This window comes from Entamoeba histolytica, genomic scaffold, assembly GCF_000208925.1.
Source record: "Entamoeba histolytica HM-1:IMSS scf_1104750516873 genomic scaffold, whole genome shotgun sequence".
Classification (NCBI taxonomy): Eukaryota; Evosea; order Mastigamoebida; family Endamoebidae; genus Entamoeba; species Entamoeba histolytica.
The window spans coordinates 9,009-19,701 of NW_001915070.1; the positions used below are offsets into that span (position 1 = coordinate 9,009).

Below are 10,693 nucleotides of genomic sequence, written 5' to 3' on the forward strand. Positions count from 1 at the left end.
AATTGGAGATATGTCTTTATCACAGAGAATATTTCTGCAATGATGAAACCTTTACGTTCAAGATGTTTAGATATTAGAATAGAGCTTCCAACCTATGATGAAGTAGATAGATTAATAACGAACATATGTCAACAAGAACATACTCATATAACCCAAAAAGATAAAGAAATGATATTAAATTCCAATAACGGTAATTTAAGAACAACATTAATCACTCTCTTTGTATATATTCAAACTAAACACTTATTTAAACCAACTTGGAAAATATCTTGTGAACTTATTGTCAAAACAATCGTTGTTACTCCAAATGTTGAAGTCATTCCAAAATTAATTCGTCCTAAATTATGTGAGTTTATTGAGAATGGTCTTTCACCATCATTAATATTAAAAGAAATTTTTACTTTATGTATGAATTCAAACATTGACCAATTGTATAAACTTGGTGTTGTTGAAATAATTCATAAATTTGTTTGTTATTCTTTTTCTCTTATTATTCAACCAATCATCTTCTAATTAAATTAGGACAAGTCATTAAAACAAGGACAAAACCCATGGATTCATGTAGAAAATGCAATCACAGCTTTGATGACTTTATTTTCTGCTCACAAATGACTTATTTGATTGTATCATTTATATTCACACCTTATTTATGTCTTTAATTATTTAATGAAAAAAAATTTAAACCAATTCTTCAATAATTGTCAATTCATAAGTAAAGAAAATTCTAAGTTATCTTAATAAACGAGCCTTTCGTTCAGCACGTTTTTGTTCCTCTTTCTTTTTCTTTTCTTCATCAGCAGCTTTCTTATCAGCATCTCTTTGAGTATTTAAAGATGCTTCAAATTGTTTTAATTCTTCATCAGCTTGTTTCCTCATTGCAGCTCTTTGAGCAGCTTTCTTAGCCATTTCTTCTTTCTTTTTCTCCTCTCTTTCTTTACGAGCTTTTTCTCTTTCAGCCTGTCTTTCAGCTTGTCTTCTTCTATAAGCAACCATAGGATCTTCTCCTTGTTTTGCTTCTGCTAATTCTTTTTCTTTTTCCTCAATTTCTGCAGCAGCAACTTTTCTTATTCTCTCAAGTTTCTTTTGTTGGTCAGCTTCTTCTTCTTCTCTCTTTTTTTTCTCTTCTTCTTCTTTTTGTTTTCTAAGTTGTTCTTGTAACCTTAAATTCTCTAATTCACGTTGTTTTCTTTGGTCTGCTCTTTCTTTTTCAATTCTTAAACGCTCTTCTTGCTTTTTATTTCTTCTTTCTTCAGCTTCTCTTCTTGCAGCCTCTCTAGCAGCTTGTATTTGTTTAAGTCTTTCTTGTCTTTCTCTTGCTCTTTTCATAACAGGATCTTCTTGTTCATGCTTTTTCTTAAACTCCTCATCTTTCTTCTTTTGTTCTTCCATTGCTTTTTTATCAGCCTCTTCTTCTTTCTTTTCTTCTTCCTCAGAGTCAACAACATGAGCATCTTTCTTTTCTTCTTCGCTATCGCTTTCTGAAACTGAAACTTTTTGATCCTTTTTAGCAATTGCTTCTTTTACTTTATTATCAACATCACTTCCTGTTAATTTTGCAAAGTCAGCATCTCTTTTTGCTCTTTCTTCCCTTTTTTTCTTTAACAAAGCCCCAACCTCATCATCGTCAGAATCACTATCTGAAAGTGAGACTTTCTTTGTTGTTGCTGTTGTTTTCTTAACATCTGTTTTTACATCATCGTCAGAATCACTGTCTGAAATAGCAAATTTCTTTGCTCTCTCTGCACGTTTCTTAGCAAGTGCAGCTGCAATGTCGTCATCATCATCAGAATCACTGTCTGATAATTCTTCTTTCTTTGTTGTTGCTGTTGTTTTCTTAGCAGCTGGTTTAATGTCGTCATCATCAGAATCACTATCTGAAAGTGAAATTTTCTTTGTTGTTTTCTTAGCAGCTGGTTTAATGTCATCATCATCAGAATCACTATCTGAAATAGCAAATTTCTTTGCTCTCTCTGCACGTTTCTTAGCAAGTGCAGCTGCAATGTCGTCATCATCATCAGAATCACTGTCTGATAGTTCTTCTTTCTTTGTTGTTGTTTTCTTAACATCTGTTTTTACATCATCGTCAGAATCACTATCTGAAATAGCAAATTTCTTTGCTCTCTCTGCACGTTTCTTAGCAAGTGCAGCTGCAATGTCGTCATCATCATCAGAATCACTGTCTGATAGTTCTTCTTTCTTTGTTGTTGTTTTCTTAACATCTGTTTTTACATCATCGTCAGAATCACTATCTGAAATAGCAAATTTCTTTGCTCTCTCTGAACGTTTCTTAGCAAGTGCAGCTGCAATGTCATCATCATCATCAGAATCACTGTCTGAAAGTGAGACTTTCTTTGTTGTTGTTTTCTTAGCAGCTGGTTTAATGTCATCATCATCAGAATCACTATCTGAAATAGCAAATTTCTTTGCTCTCTCTGCACGTTTCTTAGCAAGTGCAGCTGCAATATCCTCTGAATCGCTATCACTTGACATAGTTTTGTATATAATATTTAGTTCGCCTTTTTATTTGATAGTTCTCTCTATTTTCAATGCCAAAACTTAATTTTGTTAAAAGAGAATTGTTTTATAAAAATGTTGTTTTTCTTTCCTTGTTTGTTATTCAATTTTATGTAAAACAACAATAAATTGGCTGAGTTATTTTCCTTTCTCATGATTTTCTTTCTTAAAAAGAAGTTTCAAGTAAATATTTCATTCATTTTTGTTTTTTCTCTTTTTAACTTATTTCAAAAAAAAATACCTGAAAAAAGCCACAACAATAAATAAATAATAAATTAATGATTAATGATTTTAACCTACTGTTCAGGTGAGAATTTCTTCCATCACCCACTATCTCCAGAGTCTATTTCTTCTTATTCTTCTACATCTCTACACTCTCATAAATTATCACCACAGTATTTCATAATGTTTTCATATTTGATATTACAATATCTTTTACCATTATTTCCAATGGGGTTTTATTTCCTTCATTTCTTAATATTCTAACTGTTTCTTTATTTATCATTCTTTCTACTGTTATTACGAATGGAATGACTATTAATCTTATTATTCTTTCTATTTTTTCTTATATGTTCGTGTAATTTCTTATACATATTTTATCTGTAATTGTTTTACTTATGTTTTTATCTCTTACTATTTTCATATCTATGACTAACCCCTCCTTTTTCTTTAAATCCTTCTTATTTATTTTTTCTTGATTCCAAACCACAAATATTTTATCTTTCTCTATTTTTCTTTTCTTATTATTAATTTCTTTGTATTTTCTTCTTCTCATCTTTTCTTTATTTCTTCATATCTGTATATTTTATATTTAATTTTTAAATCTTTCCATATACATTCTCATATTTTACCATGTTTATTCATTTGTGATTTTTTAGTGATTATACAAATGAAAATGATAATATTTATTGTTGGTATTTTATTAAAGATATTACTCATTGCATATTGTGGTTCATTTGTCTAAATTATTTCATTATTTCATTATTTGTTGTTTTTTTCGTTATTTGAATATACACATTCTTTATATTTTATTAATTGTTTTCCATACCTTAATTGCTTTCTTTTTGTCTGTCATTTTATCTTCAATTCATTTTAAATTTTCACTCCTTACTTTCTTATTTCTCCATTTATTGATATATTCTTCTTGAAACTTGTATTTTATGTTTTTTATTTTTCTTCCTCTTCATTTATTTTTAATTCTTCTTTGTTTATTCTTTTTCCACATATTTTATACAATACATTCAATATTCAATTCTTTTTCATTTATCTTTATTATATCTCATCTTTTATCTCCTCTTTTCAACTTGAAATAGATATTTTTTCTTATTATTTCAATACCACATTCATCTCTTATACTTTTTAATCCATTTCCATTTTATTTTGATTAAAATATAATCTACTCATATACATTCCTGTACATTTTATATTTCATTCTTTTTTTCATTTTCTTATCATTTTATCCATTTCATTTATTTTCATAATTGGTTATTTAACAATAGAATCACTATACGTGAATTTTTTGTTATTTCTGTATTTATTCTATTAATATAATTCATATTATTATCATTTCTTTTATTTCTTCTATTCATTCTTTTATATTATTATTTATTTATTCTCTATACATCATGTATCATCATTTCTTGTAATTTGATCATTTCATAATTATTTATATGTATATTTTTATATACTAATTGTATAATATTCATGTTATCTGCATTACTTATATTTCCTCTTTTTACTATTCCACATTTATTTATGTTTATTTCAATTCTATTGATTCATTTGTGTCAATTATTTTCTGATGTGTTATTTCCTTTTTGTTTGATTAGTTACTTTGATGTTATCCATATAATTCATGTGTTACTTTTAGTCATTTTCATTTTAAACAATTACATCAGAAATGATATTTATTTTGAATATGAATAAGAGAGAATATAGTCACATTTTAAAATTGTTTATTTTAACTTCTCATATTTCTTTTTTATATTTATATCATATTTTATTCTCTATCTTTCACTCTTACTTTTTATTATTTGTGTTATTTGAAATTGTATTTTGAAATATTTTAATGTAATTTCTATTCATGTATGATTTACATTATCAGATGCTTTTTATTATCATAAAATGTTTATAAATTTCTTTTATGTCATGTTTCTCTTTATTTTCTTTATATTAAACTCTTTATACTTCATTCATTAGCTGCTAAACTCAATTTCTTGTTTCAATATTGACTTTTATTATTTTTAAATTTATTTTTATTCTTTATTAGTTATTCTTCTATCTTCATTTTTATAATTGTTGTGAATATATTCATAATTATATTCAAACAAATGATTAGTCTATAATTCTCTGGATTTTTATTATCTCTACATTTATATATTAAAATTATTCTTCCTTTTAACATTTCTAATGTGGTTGTTTTTAGTATTTGTATCCATTCATTAAATATATTCTTTATTTTGTCTCTATTACTTTCTAATTTTTCAGATAATATCCTTGTAATGTTTTATACATGATGCATTCTATGATGGTATTATAGTTATTCCTTTTTCTATATCTTATATTGTTATTGTTACTCCTTTCAATTTTATTGTTTTACTTTCTTATATTATTTCTTTATTTCTCTCATTTCTAAATTTATTTTTATATCTTTATTATATATTTGACTCAAAAATAAAATTGTTTCTTTTTTTTATTTAATTCAATTTCTTTCTTATTTCTTTTATTTCTTCATTCCATTCTATTCTTATTATTTTCTTCTTGTAAGATTCTTATTCTTAATATCTTTCTTATTTTATAATTTCCTCTTATTATTGATGTTGTATTTTATTTATTTTACATTAGTTTATTTCTTTATATTCTTTTTATATTATATAAATTTATATTCTATTTATTTTCAATTAATTATAATATTTTATAATTGTTTTTTTTTGTATTTCTTTGATATTTCTTTCAATTCCCATTTCTTATTATTGTATTTTATTATTTCATCAAAGATATTACTATGAAAATAATACACAATATAACTCCTTTCTTTTTTATCTTTTCCTTTTTCTTATTAAATATTCAATATATTCTGTATCAATCTTATTGTTCATTTTGTTTTTAGTGTTTTCTTGTGCTCTTTCATTTTCTATATTTTCTGTATTATTTATCATATCTTCTACTATTTTATTAACACTTAATTAAAGGCACAAAAATAAGCAAAGAAAAAATGCATCTAAATAATTTACAAAAAAGAAAAAGATGCAAAATAATTTGCATCCATAGAATTTTCCATTTATTATATTTTGCTCCTAAAAAAAATAAAAATAAATATATAAGTATGATAAATACAAAATCTGTAAATATTTATGTTTATATTTTATTATCATTTGTATTCATTTTGTATGAAATATTAATGAAATAGATGATTTGATGAATCATATTCAATTGTTTGTATTTTTTATTCTTTTATTATTATGTTATTTATCTATCGTATTTTTATATATTTATTTCTCTGTTTATATTATTTATAATATGTATATTATTCTTATTATTTTATTATTTTTCTATTTATATTATTTAGATTTTCTTATTGTTATTCTTTTGTTTTTTTTTTGTTTTTTTATGTGTTTATTCATCTTATTCATCTTTTATATTATTATCATTTATATTTACTCTTGATTTATATTTATTCTGTTTTTATTTATATTAATTTTATATTTTACATATTGATTTTATTATTATATCATTTATTATCATTTCTCGTTTTATTTATCATTTATTCTTATTATTCTTTTTTCTTTATTCTATATCATATATTCATATCATTTTCATTTATATTTTATCACTTATTATATGTTATAATAATCACATAACACATATGATTGAATATATAATAAACATCATAATGAAATTATACACATAAATAATAAACATAAAAATAATAAAATATTTTTATCAATAAAACAATATTAATCATTTTACATCATTAAATTATACACTTATTAATGAATATTTCTAATTTTTACATTAAAAATACACTTTTTATTTCCTCTTTTTCCATCTTTTATTATCTATTCTATTTTATTACTCTTTATATTCTTTTTATCTTCTTCTACTTTCTTCTTTTATTCTTTCTTCATCATCTTCTACTTCTTTTTATTCTTATTCTTTTATATCTTTCTTTCTCTTCTTTTTCCATTATTTGTTTTTTCGCTGCCTAATTATACCGATGTAAAATTATGTTATGATTTTAGTAATAACGTTATTGTTAAACCAGACAATGCAAATAGATATGGATTTGTTGTAGACTCAACAGAAAAGTCAATTCCTTTTATTCTTGCACAACAAACAAAACAACAAATAAAACAAATGACACTTCGTCTTCCAAAGTGGGAAAATATGATTTTGTTATTAAAGAAAGGTGTATTTCATCCCAAATTTGTTAATAGAATGTACAAAGGAATGCCTGATGAAGTACGTAGTGAAGTATGGAAATTATTATTACTTAAAGATGTAGATTATGAAACATTAAAAGATGAATTTAATAGATTAAATCAACCATACACAAAAACACCTATTGACAAACAATTGGATTTAGATGTAAAACGAACATTTCAATCACATTATACTTATAAAGTACCATATGGAGGTAATCAGAAAGTGTTATTTAATATTTTTCATGCACTAGCTTCAAGAACAGAAAATTTAGAATTTACTCAAGGAATGACTTGTGCACCATCTATTTTAACATTATTTCTTGATGAATATAGTTCATATGCAGGAACTGTTCAATTTTTAGGGGAAAAATATCGTTTAAAAGAAATGTTTAGTAATTTTAATTTACTAACACGATGTTGGACATCACTCGATTATTATTACAAAAAGAAATTCTAAACTCGCACAAAACCTTAATGCCAATGACTATTTTAATAGACATTTATTCATTGACTTCTATTCTAATTAATAATTATTGTATTTGATTCTATTGAATATATTTCTTTGGTAACATTTTTATAATTTGGAGTTTTTATAGTCAAATTATAAACAGCTAATAGAAATAAGACTAATTTGTCTCACATTGATTAAACATAATAACAATTTCTTTAATAAATAAGAAAAGAGAGAATTAAAATAAAACACATACTTTTAAAAAGAATTAACAAACAACACAATAATGTAAGTCAATAAAAGTATTCAATTATTTAGATAACATCACAATATTGAGCAATAACTTGACTCACCATATCTTCAAGAGTATCAATGTCAGGAAGACTTGACGTCATTCCATAAACTGGTGCCCATACATTGTATTTAGGATTTTTTGGGTCTTTTCTAATGATATCTAGTGCTTTATTTAAATCTTCCATGAATTGTTTTTCACATCCAATAGTTTTTTCTGTTACACAAAAATGAACAGCCGCAGGGAATTGTAATGTATTAAATTCCCATTGAAATTCTTTATTCATACAATCACTAACTTTATAAATATTTAGATCTGTTGTAGTAAATGCAACTACTGGTGTATCTTGTTCCATATCATTTAATATTTTAATATTACTCATTTTACTTAATTCATTCTTTAAATTTTTTGAAGTTGTAAGAATACCTCGTGTAGCATCAATATATCCTTGTTTTCCTGTAAATAATAATGATGCCCATGCACCCGCAATATTATTTCCTGCTCTACTACCTGGAATTGATGGTGAACAATATAATCCACCTGTCCATTTAGGATATTTGAAGAAAACTAAATTACGCAATTCTTCATTTCGGAATACTAAGACAGATGATCCTTTTGGTGCATATCCATATTTATGTGTATCACATGAAATACTCATTACTCCTTCATTTCTAAAATCAAATATTGGAACATTAAATCCTGCTGCTTCTCCCCATGCTTCACAAAATCCTCCTAAACATGCGTCTACATGAACTGGTACATTTACAGATTTACAATATGTTGCTACACGTTCAATATCATCAATTACTCCATGTGGATATGATGGTGCACTACATACAACAAGTATTGTATTTTTATTAATTTTTTTTTGAACTTCTTCAAAGTCTAAAGCATTTCTTTTATCAGCAGAAATAATAATTGGTTTAATATGCATTAATTCACACCCTTTTAGCCATGCAGGATGTGCATTAATACTCATAATAATTTCACATTCTTCAGCAGCAATACCTTTGTTTTTAATAGCATTTTGATAATGTGCTCGTTCAGAAAGAATAATACTTTCAGTTCCTCCAGTGGTTAACATTCCTCTTGAATTTTCATCACCATGAAGCATATTTGATGTCATTCTAATAACTTCTGCTTCCATTTTTCTTACTGAAGGACAATTGTCAGCATGAAGTGGATTTGAAAGAATAAATAATTTTGTTGCTTCTCCAATAACTTCATTTCGTTCTGGATTACCTGCATAAAATGATCCTGAAATGTGTTTTGTTTTAATTTTCTCTGCATCATATTCAAAATACTTCTTCAAAAGTTCCATCATTTTTTCCTTTGAATATCCAACTTCTGGGATTTCTGTGTAGTTTTCAAATTCTTTAATACGTAATGATTCTCCTATACTAGTTGTTGATTTCTTAATTTCTTTTTGAATGACATTGTGAATACCAGTTGCTCTGGTAATTCCTTTAAATAATTGTGAATAGATATTATATAACGTTTCTTTACATGGTAAAAAATAAGAAATAATCCATCCAATAATTCCACCAATGATTATCTCTCCAATCATTACTTCTACTTTTTAAGTTCATTAGGTTTTATTTTGTGTTATATAAGAAAGGACAATGTCCTGTTATTCTCTATGGGATTTCCCGAAGTGAAAAGATGAAAAAAGGGAATGTTAATGGTTGAAATGATATTTACATTACAAATAAAAAACCTGTAGAAAAACACTTTTCTATAATTCTTATTTATAAATAGAAGTGTTATTCTTCTATTCTTTCTCTTATTTTGAAAAAAAACTCTTTTTACTTACTTTATCTTTTCTTTAATATGCCATTTGGAATGAACTTATCTCAACAAAACATTTTCTTGTCATTTTTATGTGACATGTAAAAAATAATAAATTAGGGTAAAAGGTAGAGTTTTTTTTAAGTCTTTTAATTATCTCATCAACAAAAACAAATGACAAAATTTTTCTTTTTATTGGTTTATTTTTTTCTTTCATGGAAAATCAATACTTGAATTTCATTAAAATGCTTAAACAAAAGTAAAGTACTTTGTATTTATTAATACGAATGAAAGTGCCTATCAATTACAATAATAAAGAGTTTTATTGATTATGAGATGAAACGATTATTTTCTTTTCATGATAATTTGTGAATCATAATTAAATACTTAAGAAAATGAAAGAGAAGAAAGAAGTAGTATTAAAACAAAGTATGAATTGTGTGTATTCTCGTGGTTTGTTTATATATTATTATATTACAAATGTTTATTGATAAAAAAGAAGTAACATATAGATTTTGTAAAATCGTTTGAAGATAATGTTCATCAGAAAAGATTTGAAGAAATGGAAGTAGCATTGAGAACATATCAGAAGATACTCAAAATGTATCAAGATAACACTATTCAAGCACGAAAATTGTTATTAAAATCACCAGCAACAACAGAGTCTCAAATGGTTTTGTCTCAACTTAGTTCTATTGAAAGTATTGTTAGAAAGTTCAAATCAAGACCTATTCAAATTGATGTCAACAATAACGTGAGCAAAAATAAAACAAGAATAGAACAAACAGAAAGGAAAAGAAAGATCATCAAGCCAACACCACAAGAACTTGAGAAAATAGCAAAGTCATTTTCATTACCATCTATTAAATTAACAACTAATATTAATCCTAATAAGAAAGCAGAACAAAAGATTATTGTTTCAGAGTTTCAAGGACAATTTTATCAAATGACTAAATATGCCTCAGGATGTTCATTATTACAAAAACTATTGGATGGTGCAAGTGAAGAGAGTGTTCTTCTTATTTTTGAAGAACTTGAAGATTATTTAGAAGAACTTATAACTCATCCAAATGGACAGTATGTTTTACCAAAGATTGTAGAATTTGGAAGTGAAGAAATAAAAGATAATGTGTTTGGTGTTGTTGCTGATAATTTAGTAAAGTATTGTTGCCATCAGTTTGGAGGATATACAGTTCAAAAAATTGCACCATTTATGAGAGAAAG

The 10,693-nt window shown here is 25.3% G+C and overlaps 5 protein-coding genes across 5 annotated transcripts in view, besides 3 other annotated features; 3 read left to right on the plus strand and 2 right to left on the minus strand.

The window, feature by feature from the left end:
- Positions 1-39: 39 nt before the first annotated feature.
- EHI_039320 (uncharacterized protein) lies at positions 40-513 on the plus strand (the record flags this gene model as incomplete). The annotated part of the gene is made up of 1 exon (XM_001913969.1): positions 40-513. The coding sequence occupies one exon, from the start codon at positions 40-42 to the stop codon at positions 511-513; it is 474 nt and encodes a 157-aa protein (XP_001914004.1).
- Positions 514-729: 216 nt separating this feature from the next.
- EHI_039330 (uncharacterized protein) lies at positions 730-2,490 on the minus strand (the record flags this gene model as incomplete). The annotated part of the gene is made up of 1 exon (XM_648669.1): positions 730-2,490. The coding sequence occupies one exon, from the start codon at positions 2,488-2,490 to the stop codon at positions 730-732; it is 1,761 nt and encodes a 586-aa protein (XP_653761.1).
- A 295-nt stretch (positions 2,491-2,785) lies between these two features.
- Positions 2,786-3,190: a repeat region.
- Positions 3,191-5,505: a repeat region.
- Positions 5,048-5,692: a repeat region.
- A 1,178-nt stretch (positions 5,693-6,870) lies between these two features.
- EHI_039340 (USP6 N-terminal-like protein, putative) lies at positions 6,871-7,395 on the plus strand (the record flags this gene model as incomplete). Its single annotated transcript, XM_648668.1, has 1 exon — positions 6,871-7,395. One exon carries the CDS (start codon positions 6,871-6,873, stop codon positions 7,393-7,395), a length of 525 nt encoding a protein of 174 aa, XP_653760.1.
- A 308-nt stretch (positions 7,396-7,703) lies between these two features.
- Positions 7,704-9,248, minus strand: EHI_039350 (s phingosine-1-phosphate lyase 1, putative; the record flags this gene model as incomplete). Its single annotated transcript, XM_648678.1, has 1 exon — positions 7,704-9,248. One exon carries the CDS (start codon positions 9,246-9,248, stop codon positions 7,704-7,706), a length of 1,545 nt encoding a protein of 514 aa, XP_653770.1.
- Positions 9,249-10,031: 783 nt separating this feature from the next.
- Positions 10,032-10,693, plus strand: part of EHI_039360 (pumilio family RNA-binding protein) — a gene marked incomplete at both ends in the record, with an annotated part of 789 nt that continues 127 nt past the window's right edge. Inside the window, one exon of the mRNA XM_001913970.1 lies at positions 10,032-10,693. This exon is cut by the window's right edge and continues 127 nt beyond it. Coding sequence (XP_001914005.1) covers positions 10,032-10,693 — 662 coding nt within the window.